The following is a 25,840-nucleotide window of genomic DNA, read 5'->3' as shown; positions in this document are numbered from 1 at the left end:
CGTGGGCAAGTGGTTAAGGCATTGGACTAGCGACCTGAAGGTCGTGAGTTCGAGCCCCAGCCGAGGCAACATGTTGTGTCCTTGAGCAAGGCACTTAATCACACATTGCTCTGCGGCGACACTGGTGCCAAGCTGTATGAGTCCTAATGCCCTTCCCTTGGACAACATTGGTGTCGTGGAGAGGGGAGACTTGCAGCATGGGCAACTGCTGGTCTTCCATACAACCTTGCCCAGGCCTGCGCCCTGGAGAGTGAAGACTTTCCAGGCGCAGATCCATGGTCTCGCAAGACTAAAGGATTGCCTTCAGGTACATTTTAGTGTTGGAGATAACACATTGGGAAGGTGCTGTGAATGTAGCCAAGATGAACAATTACAGTAAATGTCAATAAACGTTATAGCCCTGACACACCAGTGATCATCTGGTAGAGCACATGAGCTGAAACGTTAATTTCACTGGATGGAGTGACACTGGATAACAACACTATGGTAGTGCCTTCACCAGATCACTCACAATTGGTGGCCTTTTGCTATATATTCACTTATGTGTTCTACTATAGCTTGGTCAGTAATGGGAAAGCAAAATTCCATGAACGCTCTCCCAGAGCTTTCTCAGTGCAGCCATTGACATTGAGTACCTTAACGTTGTGCCATTTTCAAGAATACTGCAAATATTTATACTCCTATAGTTGGAGTGTATTGTTTTTATATTGATTTTGGTGAAGATGTAATGCTATGGCAAGAGTCTCATGAAGCCTGGAGCATGCTCAGAGTTCTAGAGCTAGTCAAAGGCAGGACCCTCAATAAACAAATTTGCAAGTTTGCCAGGTAAGACTATAAGGCATAGGAGTGGAATTAGGCCATTTGGCCCATGGAGTCTACCTACCAGTCCATCATGGCTGATTTATTATCCCTCTCAACCCCCTTCTCCCAGTAACCTTTGATGCCCTTATTAATCAAAAACTTATCAATCTCTGCTGTAAGTATACTCACTGACTTGGCCTCCACAGCTGTCCATGATAATGAATTCTACAGATTCACCACACTTCGGCTAAAGAAATTCCTCCTCATCTCTGTTCTAAATGTACGTCCTTGTATTCTGAGGCTGTGCCCTCTGGCCTTAAACTCCCCGATTATATGAAAAATCCTCGCCACATTCATTCTATCTAAGCCTTTCGAAATTCAACAGGTTTCAAAGAGATCCTCCCACATTCTTCTAAACTCCAGCGAGTATAGGCACAGAGCCATCAAATGTTCCTCATTATTAACCCTTCCATTTTTGAAATCATTCTCATGAACCTCCTCTAAACCCTCTCCAATGCCGGCACACCCGTTAGTAATTATGGCTGTACCATTCCCATGTCTTGAGTGCAAATGCCACCAATACCTTTTAAAGTCAACACGAAAGCATCTGATGAGAAATTTTAAAGCTGATTGCTGCAATGACTTTTGCCTTCACAGGGTCCTGTCTGAGTGCAACCAACAACATTAGCGTTGACTGTGTTGCAATTCACTGTTGATTTTCAACATTTTTATCATTTTTCCTACAATTATTTGGAATGCAAATACTTGCATTATTCAGATACAAGGTGAGTTTGATTTCTGTCTCCCCACCCAATACTCTCCCACCCAACAACCCCCCTCCAGCACCCCACCAGTCCTTTTCATTTCTTTGAAGACTGCGAATTTTACAACTGCCTTAATTATATTAAGGTCTCCGGTGCCAACAGTATGAAATTAAGTAGGAAATGACAAGCACTAAAACGACAGATTCAATTTGCACTGTAATAGTGGGCCTTGTTGATTCATAACTCTTCAAATTAATCAATCAATTTTTCATGCTGCATTTTAACTTTTAAATGGTCCAGTCAGCTGTCCTAAATCTCACTGATCTGACAGTTAGATCAGAAGAGCAAGTCGACAATTAAACAGATAAATCTGAGGACGCATCAATAGGTTATGCATATAACTTTTTAATTCTACAAGGTAGACTAAATTTATATAAGTGAAACAAAGTAGAATTAACAGTCATGCTATTGAGCACAGGGACTATATTTTTTGTTTGCTTCATTTTCCTGTTAGTATTTTATTTTCTACAAACTTATTTTCTGCCTGTTTGAGAGGGTAGGATATCATTCTGTGGGTCTCAGCAAAAAGCGAACATGAATGGATACGGAAATTGTCCAATTGGCCTTTTAAGATTAAAAGGACTAGCATGGCAGCCATTTCATACAGCCATTTCAAAAGATGACTACTCTATCTCAATTGTAACAAATTCATTAGGAAGACAAGCTTTCATGGAATATGGTTCAACATTTGCTATTTCCATAACTTTGACACAGTTTTACTAAGAACTTATTAAAAGGTTAAAAATTGTTTAATATTATTAAGTATCAAGTATTATATCCACCATTTGTATGTATAAAGACGGGACTGAATCAAGCTGAATCACATCTGACGTAGAGCTAAAGATCTTATTAGGAAAGACAATAATTTGACTCCTTGGTCAAGCAAGGGCAGAAACAACTGGTGTGATAACTCTCAGTCTGTCTTCTGATCTTAAACCTGCAGATGCATCAAGGTCATTTTGGCATAAACTGAATGAAGAGGTAAAACCATGAGAAATATTACTTGAAGTAGCTCTTCAGTTCTAACAATCTGATCTGCAAAGTCAGGGTAACACAGTCTGATTTAAGCTTGTTAGGATAACTTAGCCCCCTGTGGTCAGGCAACATGGGTCAGAGATGGCACTGAAGCATTGTAGTCTTAATTCTCTGATTCCAACATACTGCACGTGGAGTTTCTTAATGGGAGAATAGATAGAGGGTGCCATGATAGGGTGACAGTTAGGGCAATGCTATTACAGATTGGGCCGTCCGAATTCAGAGTTCAATTCTGGCATCCTCTGTAAGGAGTCTCTGAACACCTCCCCATGGAATGCATGGATTTTCTCCAGATCCTCCAGTTTCCTCCCACAGTCCAAAGATGTACCAGGTACAATTGGCCATTGTAAATTGTCCTGTGATTAGCTTAGTGTTAAACAGGAATGTTGGAGGTTGCTGGGTGATGTGACTCGAATGGCTGGAAGGGGCTATATGTCCAAATTTTAAAATCTAATATTTCTTTATGTTATTACAGTTGAAAGTAATTGGTTTGGGGTTTTGAAATGGAGATTTCTGAGTGCTATTGCTTCAGTTGGTAGAATAAGCCTACTTAGAACATTAGAACCCATTACTATCAATTAATGGAGATATTGATTCAAGCCTAATTCACAGCCGCTGAATGTTTATTTAATCCACCTACTGAACTAGACCACAAAGTCAAAAAGCAGGATTGAGTGTAACCACTATTACTTCTGTTACTTTGAAGGATCAGGACTAGTCATATATGACATGAAAAACATAGTGCAATCAAATTCATTAGAACATTAGGATTTTTAAAAATGAGAATAGCATTAAGCCAGATAAATCTGTCCTTTACTGATGAATCAAAATAAGATTCCACTGATTGATTAGGCGGGCCAAGCTTTCCATTAATCCTAAGGGCCTTGGAAGTACACTCTGCAATGTACAATGTCTCTATATGAAAGCCCAGTCTCCAATCTAATGCATTAAGATATTCAAATTTAACAGATTATTTCCTCTATAAAAATAACAAAGGAAACCACAAATGTATTAAGTATTTATGCACTAATATTATACGATTTCAGAATCGTAAAGAATTATTAATCTGAGTGAAGCAATTGGGAGCATGTGCAGTGAAAGTACAATGCTTTGATCAAAATAAGGGAAATTTCAGAATAGACGCCTGTTTATTTACTAAAGCATAGATCCAAACAGTGGACGAAATAGTGGCGAGAGGGGCAAATTCTTGTCCTATAATTTGTACACTTGTTGAAGTCTAAAAGATGAAAGAAATCAAAGTTCAAAGTAAATTTATTATCAAGGGACACATATGTCTCCATATTCTACCCTGAGATCCATTTTCTTGCAGGCATTCACAAGAGAATGATACAATAGAATTAATGAAAAATATTTTCAATTCAAATAAAAGCATAACTTGTTCTAACTTTTGTTTAAACACTCTGCTGTGTAGTCATATTGTGGAGGGTAGTACACCCCGTCTCTATGAAAAATGTAGTATTTGCCAACCAAAAGTCTCCTCTGTCCTTATTATAAGTATGAGAATGGGTAATTAAGGTGATGCCTTAATTAGGCTGATGCATTGCTTTTATTACCATCACTAATTTACAATAGTCCAGAACCAATGTTATCAATTTACTCTGAGACATTTGCTTCATATACCTTACTGCTGACTCATACAGTGTTGATATCTTGGATTCAGTGCTAACATCAGCATTGCTACACCAGAAATACTCAAAATCTAAAACAGATTCAAACTGCAATACAAGGTATAAATATCTCAGATCTAGGTGCGACTTCGTTCCTGTTTGTGCATGATGCTTAAAGTTCACAGGTTTGTAGCCTTGTGTTTAAGGAAACATTTTTCAAACCTCTTGCCATATTGGTTCAGCTGATGAAGATATTCATAGAACATAGAATAGTACAGCACAGTACAGGTCCTTCGGCCCACAATGTTGTGCCGACCCTCAAACACTGCCTCCCATATAAGTCCCCACCTTAAATTCCTCCATATACCTGTCTAGTAGTCTCTTAAACTTCACTAGTGTATCTGCCTCTACCACTGACTCAGGCAGTGCATTCCACGCACCAACCACTCTCTGAGCAAAAAACCTTCCTCCAATATCCCCCTTGAACTTCCCACCCTTTACCTTAAAGCCATGTCCTCTTGAACTGAGCAGTGGTGCCCTGGGGAAGAGGTGCTGGCTATCCACTCTATCTATTCCTCTTATTATCTTGTACACCTCTATCATGCCTCCTCTCATCCTCCTTCTCTCCAAGAGTAAAGCCCTAGCTCCCTTAATCTCTGATCATAATGCATACTCTCTAAACCAGGCAGCATCCTGGTAAATCTCCTCTATACCCTTTCCAATGCTTCCACATCCTTCCTATAGTGAGGCAACCAGAACTGGACACAGTACTCTAAGTGCGGCCTAACCAGAGTTTTATAGAGCTGCATCATTACTCCACGACTCTTAAACTCTATCCCTCGACTTATGAAAGCTAACACCCCATAAGCTTTCTTAACTACCCTATCCACCTGTGAGGCAACTTTCAGGGATCTGTGGACATGTACCCCCAGATCCCTCTGCTCCTCCACACTACCAAGTATTCGACAGTAGAGATGCAGCAGCAGAAAGATGATAGGCTCAATTCTTAACTTGTGATGAATTATATTATCCTGTTGTGCAGTGGCTACTTTATAACAAACCAGAACTGCTGAGAGATTAAGCCAGGAGATCAATTACCGTAACTAAGTGGTTAAACTAAATTAAATATGTTCTTAAGTGTACTTATAGCAGTCAACAAAAAAATAACTTTCTCTGTGGCTTATGCCTCTTAACTAGACTAACTAAACAACTAACGGAACAAGAATACGTAACTATACTCATTTGCTTCTACCACACCCCAACCCATGTGATAGAAAATAAATACATGGCTCCTATATGTTGGGTAACATTTGGGAGAGCTCTCACTTCAAGGGTAACAACCAGCCAAACTTGTTTTTACTTACTGTTTAGCTAGAAACATGTGGGACCAGGTAGACTCATTATCTTCCAAAAAAAATAAAGAATTGTGTAAATACCCATACATTTACAAAGACTGATCTTATTTTAAATATATCAGTGCACTGACCTTGAAAGGGGAGTAACTGAATCCATAATCTCTAATGCTAGAAAGTATGGTGCAGGAAGTGGTGTGTGTTTTCCCAGTGGGCAGTTTCGGAGATCTGAGAGCTGGGACCAAGATGTGGTGTCTTTATCCATGGATTGTACATATATTCAGTAAAGGAAAATAGAGTTATACAAGGCTTGTCTACAAGAAAAACTTGATTAAGAACCTTAGTTTATTTTTCTGGTCTCTTGGAGAGATTTGCCTACAATCCATCAAAGAAGAGAAACCTTCGCCACCGTGGAGCACATCTAGAAGGAGTGCTGCAACAAAGCAGCATCCATCATCAAGGACTCCCACCATTCAGGCTTTGCTCTCTTCTTGCTGCTGCCATTGGGAAGGAGGGACAGGAGCCTCAGGTCCCACACCACCAGGTATTTGCGGAGTTTTTCTTCTTGTGCACATTTGTTGCTTGTCAGGTTTTGTTTGTGTGTAGTTTTTCATTTATGTGGGCACGTGGCCAAGTGGTTAAGGCATTGGACTAGCGACCTGAAGGTCGTGAGTTCGAGCCCCAGCCGAGGCAACGTGTTGTGTCCTCGAGCAAGGCACTTAATCACACATTGCTCTGTGACGACACTGGGGCCAAGCTGTATGGGTCCTGATGCCCTTCCCTTGGTCAACATTAGTGTCGTGGAGAGCGGAGACTTGCAGCATGGGCAACTGCTGGTCTTCCATACAACCTTTCCCAGGCCTGTGCCCTGGAGAGTGAAGACTTTCCAGGCACAGATCCATGGTCTCGCAAGTTTTTCATTTATTCTATTGTATATCTTGTTCTACTTTGACTGCCTGCAAGAAAATGAATCTCAGGGTAGTATATGGTGACATATAGGTACTTTGCTGAACCAAGGACTCTAATTATCATCGTTCCTAAAAAAAGATCTTTAGTTCTATGTCAGATGTGGAATCAGCTTGATTCAGTCCCATCTTTATACATACAAATGGTGACATATAGGTGTTGACTAAGATGCTCTAACTCATCAGATACCTAGAGATTGAATCTCTGATCTTCGCATTTGCTTGGCTCCACCTGAATCAAATGAACTTTTTAGGACAAATGTTGGAAGTTTGCAACAATGAAATTCCTAAGTAATTGAAAACATCAAGCACAAACAAGAATAAAATTACACTTTACATTTGTGCATTTTTACATATTTTTATTAAAATAACAGAGTTTAGATTATCTAAGCTTAAACATTGAGCCTATTGGTCCCTTCTAAGAAAATTCCCATTCTTTTGGAGTTACTATTAAAATCACGTAGAACATTTTGCAGTGACCATGCAGTTGAGAAAATTATTACTAAGGGAGAATTATAGAGAGTTCAGTTTCATAAGTGCATCCTAGATACCTGAAATATTGGATTGTTCAGCCATAGTCGGTGGCGCAGAAATAATTTGCTGGATTTATAATGAGCACCTTAAGTGACAGGAAGGAATTGCATGTCCCTTTCAGCATCTCCCAAAATGTTTTAGTGTTAATTACGTGCTCCTTTTGAAGTGCATTCACCATTGTGGTATAGGGAAGATGAAATGTTGAATTCATATAGCAGGCAAATTGAAATGACCCCTACATGCCTGCTGTAAGTGCTGGGGATTGTATATAAATGTTTAATATTGTGCAAGTGAAGAGTATAGACTCTGCAATCTACTTGGGATTAGAAAAGTGTTAATAAATATGAAACCACAATTGAATCCTGCACTCTAAATGTCAAAAGACTACTTTCTTGAATTCAGTAATTTTAATTATTGACATAATTTGTTGCTTTGGTTGTCATTTCTTGACTACCTTAGTTAAAACATTAATTCCATGAAGAATAAATTCTGCTTTGTCAAAAATATCACCCTTTGGACAAAGTAGTACACCAAGGCTATATTGGACAGTCAATTGAAGATTTGAGGACTTTAAAACAATATTTGTCAAAGTAAATTCATTATATAGGTGCATATATTTCACCATATAGTACCTTGAGATTCATTTTCTTGCAGGCATTTACAGTAAAATGAAATACAATAGACTTTATGAAAAACTTCACATAAAGACTGACAAGCAACCAATGTGAAAAATAAGACAAATTGTGCAAATTAAAAAATATAAATAATAATAAGAACACAAGTTGTAGAGTCCTTGAAAGTGAGTCTATAGGTTGTGGAATCAGTTCAGAGTTGAGGTGAGTGAAATTACCCATGCCAATTTAGGAACCTGGTGGTTGTAGGGTAATAACTGTTCCTGAACCTGGAGGTGTGGGACCTAAGACTACTGTACACCCTGCATGATGGTAGGAGTGAGAAGAGGGCATGGCTTGGATGTTGAGGGGTCCTTGATGATGGATGCTCCTTTCTTGTGGTGGTGGTGCTCCTTGTAAACATGCTCAATGGTGGGGAGGGGTTTGCCTGTGATGGGCTAATCTGTATCCACCACTTTCTGTAGACTTTCCATTCTTGGGCACTGATGTTGCAATACCAGGCCATGATGCAACCACTTAGGATACTCTCCACTGTGCATCTTCCATATATTAGTTCCTCAAAGTTTTAGGTGACATGATGAATCTACGTAAGATTTTCAGAAAGTTTCTTGTGGAATAAGGTTTCCTACATGGTTAATAATTGTCACTCATTACCACCAAGCTGGCTTATATTTATTCCTGTACTTAACTTGCACAAATATAATTTAGTACATCTTATAATATTAAAGGAATGATATAAATAAAAATTGTTGGAAAATACAATTCTACAAGAAGTATTGGTAGTTTTATGGGAGAGAATTGTTACACCTCTAACAAAGGAGGTGTAAGGCACTCCTTCCCTCTGCTAGCTTGCAGGTCACCCTTGGACAGGGTCATGTGAAGCCATGGGAGCAGGTGGATGGTCATTTGAGCAGCTGGTGCATTTCGCGAGTCCCGGTTATGCGACCATTGATGCCAGGCAGACAATCTCTGAATGGTTTTTATAATGGCTGGGGTCTGTCTTGTAAAGTGACTACCCAGAAGAAGGCAATGGCAAACGACTTCTGTAGAAAAAAATTGCCAAGAACAATCCTGGTCATGGAAATGTCATATGACATGTAACATAACAAATGATCAATGGGGGCAGTACATACATGGTTTACCAATTCTTGTGATTGAAGTTAGTGGTCTATAGCCATAGTCATAGTCATACTTTATTGATCCTGAGGGAAATTGGTTTTCGTTACAGTTGCACCATAAATAATTAAATAGTAATAAAACCATAAATAATTAAATAGTAATATGTAAATTATGCCAGGAAATAAGTCCAGGACCAGCCTATTGGCTCAGGGTGTCTGACCCTCCAAGGAAGGAGTTGTAAAATTTGATAGCCACAGGCAGGAATGACCTCCTATGACGCTCTGTGTTGCATCTCGGTGGAATGAGTCTCTGGCTGAACGTACTCCTGTGTCCAACCAATACATTATCTAGTGGATGGGAGACATTGTCCAAGATGGCATGCAACTTGGACAGCATCCTCTTTTCAGACACCACCGTCAGAGAGTCCAGTTCCATCCCCACAACATCACTGGCCTTAGGAATGAGTTTGTTGATTCTGTTGGTGTCTGCTACCCTCAGCCTGCTGCCCCAGCACACAACAGCAAACATGATAGCACTGGCCACCACAGACTCATAAAACATCCTCAGCATTGTCCGACAGATGTTAAAGGACCTCAGTCTCCTCAGGAAATAGAGACGGCTCTGACCCTTCTTGTAGACAGCCTCAGTGTTCTTTGACCAGTCCAGTTTATTGTCAATTTGTATCCCCAGGTATCTGTAATCCTCCACCATGTCCACACTGACCCCCTGGATGGAAACAGGGGTCACCGGTGCCTTAGCCCTCCTCAGGTCTACCACCAGCTCCTTAGTCTTTTTCACATTAAGCTGCAGATAATTCTGCTCACACCATGTGACAAAGTTTCCTACCGTAGCCCTGTACTCAGCCTCATCTCCCTTGCTGATGCATCCAACTACGGCAGAGTCCCATTAAGCTGCAGATAATTCTGCTCACACCATGTGACAAAGTTTCCTACCGTAGCCTGTACTCAGCCTCATCTCCCTTGCTGATGCATCCAACTACGGCAGAGTCAACAGAAAACTTCTGAAGAAAAACTGAAGCAGCTTTTAATATTTGGTAAATAATTTATGGTTAGGTAACTGATACTTGTGTAGAATTATCTCCTGTCAACTTTGAACTTACTTTACGAGAAACAGATTAGAGTTTACAGTGTTAATTGTTCAGTGTCAAGCTACACATTTGCAAGGTCATAAAGGCAAGTCAGTGATACCTCCCATGACTGAACAGCTTCTGACACTCACAGTCTGGGTTCACTGGACTGCTAGCTCTACTGAAACCGTAAACACAACTTGCATTTATATAAGGCGGCTTATGGAATGCTTGCTTTTATTGTTCAAGGCATTGAGTCCAAAAGTCAAAAAGTTATGCTGCAACTTTACAGAACTTTGCTTAGGCCACATCAAGAGTATTACATGGAGTTCTGGTTGCCCCACTATAGGTAGGATGTTGAGGCTTTGGAGAGCGTGGTTTACCAGAATGCTCTCTGGTTTAGAGGGCATGCGCTATCATGACAAACTTGGGTTAGTTGCTCTGGAGTGGCAGAGGCCGAGGAGAGATCTGATAGAGGTTTATAAGATTATGAGAGGCGTAGACAGAGTAGATCGGGAGTATCTTTTTCCCAGGGTAGAAATGCCTAATACCAGATGGCATACATTGAAGCTGGGAGGGGTGAGGTTCAAAGAGAATGTGAGGGGTAAGTGTTTTACTCAGAGAGTGGTGTATGCCTGGAATGTGCTGCCTGGTACGGTGGTAGAGGCAAGTACGTACATTAGAGGCTTTTAAGGGACGTTTAGATCGGCACATTAATATGGAAGGGTATGGACATTGTGTAGGTAGGAATAGTTTTTAAGGGCATTTTTGATTTACTTCTTAGCTGGTTTGGCACAACATTGTGGGCCAAAGGGCCTGTTCCTGTGCTGTACTGTTCTACGAGGGGTGATTGATAAGTTCGTGGCCTAAGGTAGACGGCATCAATTTCAAAAAACCTAGCACATTTATCTTTCTACATGGTCCCCTCCATTTACACACTTAGTCCAGCAGTCCTGGAGTTATACAGCTTTCGTTACATGCATGTGCAGTTAAACTCTTCGAGCGATTATGCAGAAAGTTTGAAGTTAATAACTCAGCTCCTGCTACCCAGGCCACGAACTTATCAATCACCCCTGCTCTGGACCACTTTCTGGAGGTCCAAGATGCCAACTTCTACAAAGAAGGGATCCGTATGCTCCACGTCCGCTAGACTAAGTGTGTAAATCTAGGAGGGAACTATGCTGAAAAATAAATATGCTAAGTTTTCTAAAATTGACTCTTTCTACCGTAGGCCACAAACTTATCAATCACCCCTCGTAGGTTCTATGTACTTTTTAACAGTTAAAAAACTCAAAGTGTTTCATGGGAGTGTTATTAAGCAAAATTTGAAATCAATTCATGCTATGACAATTTGGGTAAAAAGTTAGGTGTTAAGGGCATTAATCTGGAGGGTACAAAAGATGGGCAGGCCTTCGAGAGGAATTTCTGAGTGTAGGATCAAGCCATCTGCAGGCATGGCTGTTAGGGAGTGAGGAAGCATGCTGAAGGACAGGTAACTGATTTGACCTTTAGTTTCCATTCAATTAATTGTAATTGTGGCAACAGACTGCAGGTATATAAATGGGAAAGGGCAATAAATTTTCATGCTTTTTTTTGTTTGGTTGTTTTTAAGAGAAATTCTATTGGTAAATAATGGTTCTCATACCAGTATATATCTCAAAAACACAGGAGATTCTGCAGATGCAGTAAGATGTACAGTAGATGAAGGGTCTCAGCCCAAAACGTCAGCTGTTTATTTATGTTTCATACATGCTGCTTGTCCTGTTGAGCTCCTCCACCATTTTGTGTGTGTCACTCTATACCTCAAAAAGTGAAGATTTCCAGTTCTATTCAACTGTATTGTTTTTCTGGCAATTATTAGTTCTCAGATTTCATTGCACCAGAATATAGTGCAATACAAGTAATGAAAATACAAAAGACAGTATGTGTATGTTTAAAACAGAGCATTATGTCTACATTAATTGAAATATCAGAGATGGGAAATGGAATAAGTTTCAATTTAAGTATCCAGCATTTGCATCAAGTACGTGAAGCTCAAGTACATCTTCAGTTCCATAGCTCAGCTAAGCACATGCTGTTATAGTAAATGATGCTTTCCATTTTCCCATATATTTTGTCTTGGAAAATGAGAAAGCCAATTAGCTGGGAACCAGCAAATGTTGTATTTACCTATGTTAAGAATTGGGCTGAAGCTTGCTACAAAAAGTCTTGGTGCACATAAAATTAAGTAGAGGCTATATATATGCAAGACAAAATGATTTCCAATTTTTTGCTTTCACAATCTTGCCCTTTGCAATACTAAAGTAAATTTTGCAATAATACTTCATCTGTTAGCTGTTGCGAAAGAGGGTACAACTGATAAGAGGCAGGTATGACCAGCGTGATCGCTTTGATTTGGATTGTTTCAAATTATTTGTATAGGTGCCCACACAAAATGCTACAAGAATTCAGCAAGTCAGAAAGCAACTATAGAGAAAATAAGTAGTTAACCTTTTGAGCTGATTCTTCTAGCTCAGAACATTGACTGCTTATTCCTCTCCAGAGATGTTGCCTCACCTGCCAAGTTTCTCCAGCATTTTGTGAATGTTGCTCAAGATTTCCAGCATCTGTAGAAACTCGAGTTAATTGTTCTGTTCCTCTCAGATTGAACTATGAAGACCATATATGAGAATTAGAAGGTAAATCACTCATCACATTGCTCTGGTCCTACAGGAATAATAGAGATATGGGTAATCAGTAGTGGACTACTTAGAACCTGCTTGCATCAAGCAATGTTTGATCCCTTATACCTCTTCCATTTGATTTATGAATTTCTATGAGAATATTTTGAAAACAGTCAAGATTTCAAAGAAGTTTGTAAATCATCTTTTCATTTGATCCTTTGCCGTTCCATTGCTCATTGAGGTATCATCAGACAGGTTTAGGGTATATATTTCCACTTCAAACAACCAGCAATGATTTGATAAATCTCACTTTCCTAATCTGCAAACCACAGAATCATACACATACTGTTTGTATGTCTGAAAATAATGCTGATGTTTTGTCTTCAAAGTTCTTCTGAATGATCTGTACTCATCACTGAAGATGTCTCAGAAGTAACAAAATCAAAAAGTAATTATTATGGAAACTATACATATTTCCTTCTCAAGGCATTTCCCGCTGCTCAGTGATATTTAGTGACAAACAGCAGAATCTGGTAAGTGATAGGTGTGCAATCCTGAATTTAACCACAAAACTTAATTCAGTTTTGGATGCTTTTCCTGCCTGTAATTGGCTAGATTGAGAGGTTGGATGGCTGTTGGGCAAAAATGCATGCAATGCCAGTGTGTAGCTAGGAAGACATTAGATCACAAGATGTAGGAGCAGATTTAGGCTATTTGGCCCATCAAGTCTGCTCTGCTGTTTCATCATGGCTGATCCATTTCCCTCTCCGCCCCAATGTCCTGCCTTCTCCCTGTATCCCTTCAGGCACTGACTTATCAAAAGTCTACCAACCTCTGCCTTAAAAATAGCCAATGATTTGGCCTCCACAGCCGCCGGTGGCAATGAATTCCACAGATCTTAAGATATAGACTGGGGCGGAAGAGGCAAGAAGCATATAGGTACAGGCAGCAGTAGGGTGCCCACTGGTCATAGTGAGAAGCAGATTCACTGGGACCTTGGGAACATTCCTGTGCTTCCTGCCCACAGATATTGGTGAAAAATCATTTACTTGTCAAATCAGTCTATTCTCATCTCTCTTCAGCTGTTGGGTCTCCATTGTTGCCAGAGACCTTTACAGTACCTTGAAAAAGTATTCAGCCCCAACAACTATTTTCACATTTCACTGTCTCATTTTCTAAATTTAAAATATTTTGAAGTAGGATATTTTCACAGCTTGAGCAATTTTGTAAGGAGGAATGGGAAAAACTTGCTCCATCACATTGCGCAAATTTAATAGACTACTGGCTGTAATAGCTGCGAGAGGTGGTTCAACTAAGTACTGAGCAAAGGGAGATGAATCCTTTTGAACTGCTGACATTTCAGTTTATGAATTTTTAGCTTTTCATGCTTTACAGTTGTCCCTGTTTTTTGTGCTCTACTATGATTAACAAATAAAAATTCTGTTAATTTGATCAAAATCCCTGGTATGATCCTCATTTATGAGAACAACGGGTTGGGGGGGGGGGGCTGAATACTTTTACAAGGCACTGTATATTTAACATGTCTAAAATTTGACCCACTTAACCCCAATAATTAAATTACTCATTTCCAAAGAGTAAGTCAGTCTTCCTGCAAAGCCTCTGTTGTAAATAAGACAATTAAAATTGTCTCCAGGCAATCCTTTCCATACACAAAATGTAGCTCTTATTTTCATGCTTGTAATTTAGATAACTGACACATACTCTGTCCCCAATGGCCAATGTCTCTTGCTGGGGGCTTCCTTTCACCTCACCAAAAATTAATTAGATAAAAAGGTAAAGCTGAGAGTATTAAATACTTTATTTTCCTGTAATGAGAAGCCAGGGAGAAGATTGTCTGGTGTATAGAGAGCATAAGGAGCATGAAAAAAAAAGTATTTGAAGAAACAACACCATCGCAGCATTAATAAATTGGAAGGATACATGAAAAATTGGAGGTCGCTGCCATTTATGTGCCTATTGGATGAAATTCCTGTGCTCTTTATTCCCAAGTGAAAGCCATTGCATAGGTGAATACATAGAGGAAGCTCAGAATGCTTATGAATAACTATGCTTATTTTTTGACATTGAACAATAGCAATTATTCCAAAAGGGTATGATGATTTCTTCCATTGCTTAAAATTACAATGACACTGCATCGTGAGCATCACAGTAAGCACCAACACCTGCCACAGGTGAGCAGGGCAGACACTTCTAGTTAATGTTTATTTTCCATTTACTTCTTGATAGCACACGCTGGCTGGATGTACGCAAAGTGGTTATTTTAATGCTGATAATGTAACTTGAACCTTTTCCTTGTCAATGCTCTATTGTGGTGATTAACTTATATGCTTATGTGAATTTTGTGGAATGTACGACGAGGAAAAAGCTGCATTTGTCAAAAGGTAAAACCCATTAAGAGTTCATAAAGTTTCTTACTAAGTTTTTCATTATCTATTCTAGTATTTCAGACATCACAATGTAAATTTATTTGAAGCTCGTGGTTTCTAGCTTGCACCATGAGGCTCAGGAAGAGTTATTACCCTTCAACCATCAGGCTCCTAAACCAGCATGGATATCTTCACTCACCTCAACTCTGATCACTGAACACAACCTAAAGACTCACTTTCAAGGACTTTACAACTTATGTTCTCAGTATTATTTAATTACTTATTCTTTTTTCTTAATTTTTTGCAGTTTGTCTTTCGCACATTGGTTGTCAGTCTTTAGGTATAGTTTTTCATTGACTTGTGTTGTATTTCTCTGTTCTACTGTAAATGCCTTCAAGAAAGTGAATTTCAAAGTAGTAGATGGTACTTTGATAATAAATTTACTTTGAACTATACATGAGCTCACTTTTTAAGAATGGTCACATAAACAGCCAGTGGTAATTGTGTGATTCTATCACACAGAAATCAGTTGCCTGATGTACAGCAGTATATTTTTTATTTAATAACTATACGCAAGACCAAAGTAACTAACTTTGGGGGTTTAATTCACTTTTGTACATCAGTAGCATTCTTGTCACCGAGTCAGAGGGTTGTTATTTCATGTCAAACACTAGAAGCTTTAACACATACTCAAGGCTGACACTTCACTGAAATACAGAGAAATCACACTGTGAAGTATTGGACAGAGATCCTTCTCTCCTTCAGGTGGACATAAAAGATTACAAAACATTATCCAAAAGCATAAGTTCTCAAATATCACTAAAAATCTACATCCAATAGCTCTTTGTGGGATTTTGCTGGGGTTCTACCTACTTGCTGGGGTGGCGCGGTAGCACAATGCTTTACAGTATCAGTGATCCGGGTTCAGTTGCGGTAAGGAGTTTGTCTGTTCTCCCTGTGACTGCGTGGGTTTCCTCTGGGTGCTCCGGTTTCCTCCCACTGGCTGGTTGATTAATTGGTTATTGTAAATTGTCCTGTGATTAGGCTAGGGTTAAATCAGGGGGATGCTGGGGAGTGCAGCTCGAATAGCCCCGATGTACCTCAATAAATAAATAAATAAATAAACAGTGACTACATTTCAGAAGTTAAGTATTGTGAGATGAGATAATCTTGAGGCTATGGAATGTGCTAAGCAAATCTTTTTAAGTGCTTTATAAAAGTCATCGATCTGAAACATACATGGCACAAAACCAAAATGCTTCTTTCTATCTTCCATTCACATCGCCTGTTAATATTTTCATCAAAATATTGGAAAAATGTTTTTTTTACAGCCTCAGTGCATGGCAAAGCACATTGGAAACAATGAAGTGCTTTTTGAAGAGTAAATCGTTGTTGTTACTCAAGTGAACACAACTATCAATTTGCACATAAGATTCACAAAGGGCAAATTAGATGAGGGAATCAATTAATCGCTTTTCTGTTACAGGAGAAATATCAGGTAGGATAATTATCTGTTCTTTGAACAGTGCTGATGGAATCTTCCACTCAAATGATCAGTTTAATGCTTTGTCTTAAGCATAGCATCTCTGTGCTTTTACAATATTCCTTAGTATTGGAAAGGATCTGTAAGTCCTAAACAAAGTAAATTAATGTTGGAATAAAAAGCAAAATATTATAAATGCTCAAAATTAGGGCAGCATGCTAGCACAGTGGTTAGTGTAACACTGTACTGCGTCAGCAATCAGGGTTCAATTCTCCCTGTTGTCTCTAAGGAGTGTGTCTATTCTCCCCATGATTACGTGGGTATCCTCTGGGTGCTCCCATTTCTTCCCACATTCCAAAGGCGCATGGGTTAGGGTTAGTATGTTGGTGCCAGAAGCATGGCAACACTTACAGGCTCCCACCAGCAAAATTCTCGGATTGTACTGGTCGTTGGCACGAACGACGCACTTCACTGTACATGTGACAAATAAAGCCAATCTTCGTCTTTATTTTAAATAAAAACAGAATGTCAGAATTCAGAAGTCCTAGTGCAGATTCCTCCACTCACCTTAAACAGATGACCTCTGGTATTGGCCATATACACCCTGGGAATAAGGGCATTAATATGTTGGATTTCAGTGGCCTGCCTATGCATATTTGAGCATTTCTTAACTGTTAGCTTTTGCTAATCTCTGCTAAAGCTCTCTGGATTAGAGAGACTTGTCTGTGCAAGAAGAGAGTATGCACTCACTGTAGTTAAGAGCATTAAGTACCAACAGGACTTGGCCTGCAGATTCTTCAGAAAGGAGATGCATATCAAAGACAGCTGTGCACAGGAAAATTATTGTAAAAAGGGTCCTGGCAGAATTCCCTAAATATTACCTTGCAGGTTGAGTCGCTAGTAAGGAAGGCAAAGGCAAGGTCGGTATTCATCTCCAGAGGACTAGAATGAATGTAATGCTGAGATTTATAAGTCATTGATCAGATTACATTTGGAATGCTCTGAGGAGTTTTGGGCCCCATATCTAAGAAAGGATGTGCTCACATCGGACACGGTCTAGAGGAGGTTTATGAAAATGACCCTAGGAAAGAAAGGAGTAGTGTACGAGAGGTGTCGATGGCTCTGCCCTGTACTCGCTGGAGTTTAAAAGAATGAGGGTGGCAGGAAGTCTCACTGACACCTTCCAAATTTTGAAAGGCCTAGATAGGGTGGACGTGGCGAGGACATTTCTAATAGTTGGAGAGTCTAAGACAAGCAGGCATAGCCTCAGAATAGAGATGATGAGGAATTTCTTTAGCCAGAGGATGGTGAAATTGTGGAATTCATGGTCACAGATGGCTCTGGAGGCCAAGTCATTGGGTATATTTAAAGCTGAAGTTGATAGATTCTTGATTAGTAAGGGAGAAGGCAAGGTATAGGAGCTGAGAGAAAAAAATAATCCGGCTGTGACAGAATGGCAGAGAAGACTCGATGGATTGAATGGCCTAATTCTCCTCCTTTGTCTTATGGCATCTGTGGATAAAGAAATTGAATCAATTTTGATACAATAAAAATTCATTTCTTAATGATCTATTATTATAACCAAGTTAATACACTGCTGTTCAAGATTGCCTATTGTCATTTCCTGTACCTAAGTGTAAAGGATCTGGACCCAACTGTTTCATCGTTAAAGTTCATGATGGTAAAAGGCCATTTACCAGAAAGAGAAATTGATATTCATGCCATTAGGTTGGAGGGTACCCAGACAGAATATAGGATGTTGCTCCTCCACCCTGAGGGTGGCCTCATCTTGGCACCTTATTATTAAACATTAAATGTCACTTCTACAATCTTCTAGTTTGGAAACATAATGAAGGGAAGTATGGTTACACTAGTTGTGGGCGTCAGTAGACTTATTGTAGATATTGACTGCCAGGCTAGATCTTGCAATGTAGATAGATAGTTGGAAGATGGAGCGCATGAAGCAAACAGCAGGGTGGAAACTGGCAGCAAAGACAATGTGAAAGCAATGTATGTACAGGAGATAGGGAAACAAAGTGAGACGAAAACAGAGAATATTTTACTTGTGCCAAAGCAGGCAGAGCTAGGGTCTATAGTTTCACATAATACTACCTTTTATTTGAACTGAACCCAGCTATGCTTGGACCTACGATTGTGAAACGTTTTCTGTACTTCAAATTTCCAAGGAATGCAATTTTTTTTTCCATTTCGATATCCAGCAATCATTATTTCCCTTTCTAACTGCTGGCATCTTCCGCAATGGGCAACATTAAAACGCCACCTGCCTGTCTTCTGGTGCTCCGTGCTGTTACCAGATGCCGCTGTGCCAAGAAACGGTGCGCCTTCCCATTGGCCAACCCGGTTGCCCACTCAGCAACGTCCGTCTTCACCCAATTCCGGGCCCTCAGCCGCGCTGATTGACAGCGCTGTCTCCGCTTCAGCTCCACCTCCTTTGATAGCTAGCACCGCCCACCTCAGGCAAACCGGCGCACTTGATTGGCCGGCCTCCCACCTCTCTGCCCCACCCACTTCCCTGCCGTTCCTGTCACTCACACCTGCGCCGCATGACGTCCGCCGTTAGTCAAGTTAGGTTGAATAGCGGCTTGTAGATTAAAAACTAAGAGAAAGCCAGCCGTTGTGTGACTGCACCTCGATTTAAGTTACGGCTTCTCTTATATATACACCCTTAGAAACTGTGAGCAAGAATAGCTGCGACTATATAAGCAGGACTGTTTTATTTTAAATATCTTTCTTTTAAAAATACGTCGAGATATATATAAAGGACTTCCCCATCGGATTACCTCCGGTCCAGGTGGGTGTGCACGAAGTCCGGTGACTTTTATTACCCTTACCTACTCTTCGTTTGGGTTGTCGGTGCCAAGACCGGCTCCACGAACCCGCGCCGCAACCGTTGGCTTCGCTGCGTCCCCGCCTCTTTCGCCGCCCCCCATTGGCCAACTGTTGTGCATGGCGCAAGCCGGGTCCGTGCCCGCCGATTGGCTATTTCAGATGTCAGTCTGCCGGCCGGGTGGGAAAGACTGCGCATGCGTGCTGCCCGTGCCCCGCTGGGCTATCTGTGGGTGCAGTTGGCAAGCAAGCTTGCTCTTGCCCGGTTCGGTAATACATAGAGAGTTCGCTGTCTCGGTATCCTTCTGTTTCTTGTGTGAGAATACCTCCTTTCATACTCCTACGAATTCTACCGTTTTTCATAGAGAAAATACTTGCGTGCGGGAAGTAAAACAAGCCATTTGGTGTCAAAAATCATTGCTACTGTTGTGATGGTCGAACACGTCCTATGGGACTGCAATGTAAGATGTTTTGATTTTTTTTAATTGAAAATATCTGTAAAACCAGTTTCTCTGAAAATCGGCAATTCAGCATTCGCCCACTTGTAATGTTTTTCTTTCCATTTCTCTCTCTCGCGTGCATGCATCTGTGCTTTGAACTGCTGCGCCTGGTTTATCTAGTTCTAGTGTAATAGAATTTAATTTTAGGATGGTGTATGTTGAATACCAAAATCTCAAGTTCGTAATCGTGTTGGATGGCAAGGAAGTAACAGGTATGCACTTCAATGCCTTGACATACAGCAAGCTTTTTTTGTTTTATTTTGAGCGGGGTGGAGAAGCCCCCTAGAACAATATTGTCCTGCTAAATAATAACTTCAGATTCTTCTGTGTGTCCCCTCGGTCGATGGGTTATTGCATGCTTTTGGAAATCTGTGTTTTAAAGAGGTAGTAGATAGAACTTGTGTGCGACCAAATATGACTTGAAATGTCGGCTTCCTGACACATTTCAGAGATGCATAATGAGCACGGGTTAATTTAAACTGTATTTGAGTTTAAGTTAAAGTGCCCCATTCTCGTAAAATGAATATTGAACCGCCAGCTGCCAGAATTCCAAATCGTGAGGAATTTTGCTTTGAGTTTATAATAAAAATCAAGTTTAGTGAAAACCGTGGCATTTGTTGACATTACATTCTGAATAATGTCTTTAGGACTTCAGTAAGGCTTAACTGTATTTTTAGTTCACAATTTTAATTTTGACAAATATTTATTCCCACAAATCTGCCATTTCAATCATTTGTGCTTGAACATTTGAAAATCCTTGTTTCCGAGTGGGATGAGTGGTCTGTGATAGTTGAAAGCTCCTGGTTGGTTAAGCAATATCAGGTAAATGAATATTAGTCAAGATGTTTATTGGTAAAGTATATAGACATTTATTTTATATGGAATTTTTAAAGTATGTTGTTGATGTTTTTGGAAATATTATTCACACAGTGATAATGGACAATTGTGATGCAGTATTTGGAACACATTCTAATTGGAAATCATTCATTTGTATCAAAAACACAAGAGATTTTGCACATGCTGGAATCCCAGAGCAATCCATAGAAAATGCTGGAGGAACTCAGCAGGTAAGGCTGCATCTATGGAGAGGAATAAACAGAGACCCTGCCTGAAACACTGACTATTCCTCTCCATATATGTTGCTTGACCTGCCAAGTTCCTTCAGCATTTTGTATGTGTTGCATTTATATCAAATCTGTTTCTGGCATCTACCTGACAAGAGACTAGACCAGAAGATCCCAACCTTTTATATGCCGTGGACCAATACCATTAAGCAATACCGTGGACCCCAGCTAGACCAAAGTGGGTGTTTTGAACTTATTCCTGGGAAAGAAATGATTCACTTTGAAGGCATATTGTTTCATGGTGGGTTTGGAATGGAACAAATGTTTTGATTTGCTTTAGTGAGGGTTGAGCGCAAAAGGAAGAAATTCTTCTTTCTTTAGGCTGGGAAATGGGTAATCAGGTACTGCTAGTCTTAATGTAAAATTGATCACCACATTATCCATGCAACAGTGAAGTTGTTAATTTAATATGAATACTACTGCTGCTCTGCGGAGTGCAGGATTTAGAATACTGCTCAAAGGAACAGTGTTTTGCACATAAAGTTTGAACAGTTTCATATCTACAAGCTTTGAAATTTTGGACTGTGTGACAGATAATTGCTCCTAATCAATAACTCAACTGTAATCCCTTAGTCAAGTGTTAAACTTTGAATTTTCACATATTAGCCATTAGAAACATCTTGGCACCCCTGACCCTTGATGGCTTTTAAATGAAGAGCTGTGAAGAACTGCTGATTGTGGATAATTTCATCAGGATTATGTATGTTTGACGTTAATGCACTTTACAGTACAAATTTTGAGTTTACGTTTTGATTCGGATGAAGATATTAGATTGCAGATTTGATATGATACATATGAGCTGAGCAGGAATTTTAATTAACTGTATGCACAGTGGCGATTCTGACTTTATATTTGCATAGGTAGATTTCATTGCTCAGTGTTTTGTGTTTCAAGTTCTAGAATAATGCCTTTTGTTCTAATAATAGAGTCGCCCATATTTTGTCTCTCACATTGATACAAGTCCTCAACTTAGGGTCATGTGTGTTTATTTTATTTATATATTTATTAAGATAAATCATAGAGTAGGCACTTCTGGGCCTTCGAGCTATGCCATTCGGCAATCTCCCTGTTTAATCCTAGCCTAATCACGGGACAGTTTACAATGATCAATTAACCTACCGACTGGGAGGAAATCGGAACACCCAGAGGAAATCACAGGGAAATCGTACAAACTCCTTACTGGCAGCAGCAGGAATAATGTTACATTTGGCATGCAAAATAATGTGGAATGGTTTATACTTTTTTTTAAAAAAGGAATGTGGGAGGAACAGATTGAATTCATTGTCTTTTAAGTACTTGTTGAGGGCAGACTTTGTTGAAGAGAATTTGTTAGGGTTAAAAGAATAGTTTTTAGTGCGGCTGTAGGGAAGTTGGGAATGAACATGACGACTGCCTGAGTGTATTCAGTTAGGTGATCAGTGATAATTACTGCAGTATGCGGGTTGGAGAAAAGAATAGTTAACATCTGGAGACATCTGCTGTGATAGAAATGTTGGCATTTGAGATTTTAACAGATTGAGTGAGCCTCTGGAATAAATTATTTAATTCTCGTGTCAGGTTGTGAATGTTTTAGTTTGTGTGATTAATTTGCAGTTTTATCATAACTCATCACTGATCAATTTATTCTGTATACTTTTGATATTTACTTTTAAACTATGGTTTCACTTTCAAAATCTTTTTCCTATTACGGGAATAGTGAAAGCAGATTCAAGCAGGAAGAACTGTTTTGCAGTTATTGTATATTCTTGCTTTAAGTGGACTTATTGGTACTGTTGAAATGCTCTAGTAAAGTTGTAAAATAGTGATAACAAGTAACAACAGCCAGCGACCCCACCCCCCCGAGCAGAAACAGCTAATACGAGGGGGCATAATTTTAAGATGAGGGGAGATAGCGGAGGTAATTTGTTTTTTTTTAACAGAGTGGTAGATGCATGCACGTTGCTGCTGAGAGTAGTGGTAGGAACATACAATAAGCTCTTAGATAGAAACATGGAGGGCTGTGCAGGTGGGAAGGGTTAGAATCATCTTAAAGTAGGTTTAAAAAGCCGAAAGGATTGTACTGTTTTATACTGTTCTAAGATTCAAAGTGCGTTTATTATTTAAGTATGCAACCCATTGTTTTTGTATGCACACACACACACACACACTTGTTGACAAAATGCGTTAGCAGAAAACACAAAAATATAGCTACTTTTTATAAAAGTAGCAATAATAATTGTATTTCTTTGAGGTGAATGAGTGAAGTTATGATGGGGGAGTAAAGAAATGGCACAAATATTAAGTATTCCATCTGTCTCTGCTCTGGAGGATATTTTAACTGGTGAGATAAAGGGACATTTGGCGTCTAATGAGGATAAGGGACTTGAAGTAATTAATAGCAAATAAAAGTATTGTATAAATTTAGAGAATTAAAATCTGTCAGATGCCCTGGAGCTGATGGCCTGCATCCCATAGTTTTGAAAAAGCTGGCTGCAGAATAAGTGGATGCATTAGTGATCATCTTCCAAGATTTCTGAGATCCTGGAATAGTGCCAGCTGATTGGAATGTAGCAAATGTAATTCTGCTATATAAGCAAGGAGGGAGAGACGTGATAGGGAGCTGGAGCTGAGAAAAAAAATGCAGTTGCTGGAAATCCAAAACACAAAGCTGGAAGCACTTGCAGCTTGATCATTTATGAGATGTTGGAAAAGTAACCTACTTTAAATTGTAGAGAGAAGCAGAAGCTTGTGATAAGGTGCAGACCAAAGTTGCCCATTAAACCAGCCATTGAAAATAACAAAAAGAATCAGTTTGAAGCTACATTCACATTTGTGCAGAAGAGTTTGAGGTGTGGTGGGAATCAGAATCAGGTTTACTATCACTTGCATATGTCAAGAAATTTGTTACCTTTATGGCAGCGGTACAATGTGATAGAACATAATAGAGAGAAAAAAACTGCATTGCAGTAAGTATATATATTAAATAAGTAGTGCAAAATTGGCATGTTATCAAAACCTTTGGCAAACTTCTATAAGTGTGTGATGGAAAGTGTGCTGACTGATTGCATTACAGGCTGGGACGGGGACACCAATGCCTTTGATTGGAAAATCCTACAAAAGATAGTGGATTCAGCCCAGTACATCATGGGTAAAAACCCTCTCAACCATTGAGCACTGCTGCAAGAAATGTTACCTTAGGAAAGCAGCCTCCATTATCAAAGACCCTTACCATGCTGTCTTCTCATTGCTGCCATAAGGTAGAAGGTACAAGTGTCTCAGGATTCACACCACCAGGTTCAAGAAGTTACTACCCTTCAACCATCAGGCTCTTGAACAAAAGGGGCTAACTACACTCATTTAAGGACTCTTTTATCTTGTTATTTCGTGCTTGTTATTTATTTCCATTTACTTTTATTTGCATTTGCAGAGTTTGTTGTCCATTGATCCTGTTTACAGTTACTGTTCTATAGATTTAAGTATACCCACAGAAAAGGAATCTCAGGGTTGTATGTGGTAAAATGTATGTACTCTGATATTAGATTTTACTTTGACTTTGAAAATAAGTAGGGTGGTTGTCTGAAATTCAGAATAGGCTGGGCTATAGTGTAAGTAGAGTTCAGACTAGAGGGAAGGTTAGCTATTGTTTCTGAAATCTGCACTTTTCATGGATGGAATAAAGCAAGGTCAGAATGGGAGTGAGATGGAGGATTAAAGTTCTAGGCAACTGAGAGTTAAAGTAAAATTTGTCAAAGTACATGCATGTTATCATGTACTGTACTACTCTGAGATTTATTTTCTTGCAGGGATTTACAGGAAAATAAAGAATTGCAATCAAATTTATGAAAAACTATACATAAACAAAACTGACAAACAACTAATGTGCAAAAGGAGGCAAATCATCCAAGTAATAAATAAGAATGAGCATGAGTTGTAAAGTCCTTGAAAGTGAATCCATAGGTTGTGGAATCAGTTCAGAGTGGAGGTGGGTAAAGTTATCCATGCCAGTCAGGATTCTGATTGTTGTAACTGTTCCCAAACTTGGTGATGTGAACTGAGACTAGAAGATCAAGGCTTTTATTCTGGGCTGAATATTGGCATTCTGCATAAATGAAGCCTTAATCTGCACTTACTATAATGTGCTGGATACTATATTGTGACATTTTCCTTGTTTATGGTTTTGCAGTAAGTTTGGAAAATCACGTTTTTACTTTGCGAATCTAACTTGCTGGGTAAATAGACAAAAAGCCAGTATGGTTGGCTTATTTAATCGACATTTAGTTACACAAAATGAGGGTGCATTGTGGATTTGGTGGAAGGACCAAACAAAGAAGTAAGTATGAAGTTTTTAGCTTAACAGTCAGTGCTAGTTTACCACAGTGTCCTCAGCTGTTGACCACCTGCATTAATGACTTCTGAGATCCTCCATTGGTCAGGTTCAACCATGGATGCTATGTCTCAGCTGTCTATGTGATATGCAAGCCAGTACACAAACAAGGGCAGTACGATATGGAAAGCAAGCTGTTGCCCATGTAGCAGACTCTCCCTCTTTTATGCAGCTGGTGAATCCAATGGAATGGCTGACACCGATACAGTTTGGCACCAGTGGCATTACAGGAGTTGCCAGTCAGTGTTGATCTCAATGTAGGAGTGCCTTAAGGACTCTGGCTCTGGGTTTTTCCTCAGGATTTGCTTCTAGAGCCTTCCCATGAGTGAGTATAGCCGCAAGGCAGTGGAGGTTTGAAATCAGTTTTCTTTCTCCTAAGTGAGTTGCCAGCCACTGCTGATGAGCCCCATCTGCCCAAAGTGATTGGTTTCAGGGTGCCTTTTCCCCTTCTCCTGTCAGTAGAAATGGTTCTGCCAGGCTTAGTAGCTAAGTCACA

General features: G+C 39.7%; 1 protein-coding gene and 1 long non-coding RNA gene across 7 annotated transcripts in view; one reads left to right on the top strand and one right to left on the bottom strand.

Moving 5' to 3' along the window:
• Positions 1 to 19,435, bottom strand: part of LOC134355765 (uncharacterized) — a 70,890-nt gene extending 51,455 nt beyond the window's left edge. For 2 of the 3 annotated variants that reach the window (XR_010020179.1, XR_010020181.1), the window contains exons 1-2: positions 19,363 to 19,429; positions 12,534 to 12,683 (exon numbers count right to left, since the gene is read on the bottom strand). This is a non-coding gene — a long non-coding RNA (uncharacterized LOC134355765). Of the gene's footprint in view, positions 1 to 12,533; positions 12,684 to 19,362 lie in introns of all 3 variants that reach the window. The other variant, XR_010020180.1, reaches the window with a different exon arrangement.
• Positions 19,077 to 25,840, top strand: part of glceb (glucuronic acid epimerase b) — a 93,099-nt gene continuing 86,335 nt past the window's right edge. For 2 of the 4 annotated variants that reach the window (XM_063066144.1, XM_063066143.1), the window contains exon 1: positions 19,077 to 19,322. Coding sequence is in view for 1 of the 4 variants with exons in the window: in XM_063066140.1 (XP_062922210.1) it covers positions 19,817 to 19,818 (2 nt within the window). In the remaining 3 variants the exon portion in view is untranslated. Of the gene's footprint in view, positions 19,323 to 19,548; positions 19,819 to 25,840 lie in introns of those variants that run through there. The other 2 variants (XM_063066140.1, XM_063066142.1) reach the window with 1 other exon arrangement.

Source organism: Mobula hypostoma, chromosome 13 (assembly GCF_963921235.1).
Source record: "Mobula hypostoma chromosome 13, sMobHyp1.1, whole genome shotgun sequence".
NCBI lineage: Eukaryota > Metazoa > Chordata > Chondrichthyes > Myliobatiformes > Myliobatidae > Mobula > Mobula hypostoma.
The sequence above is the reverse complement of the archived record's forward strand: the minus strand, read 5'-3'. Positions and strand labels throughout refer to the sequence as shown.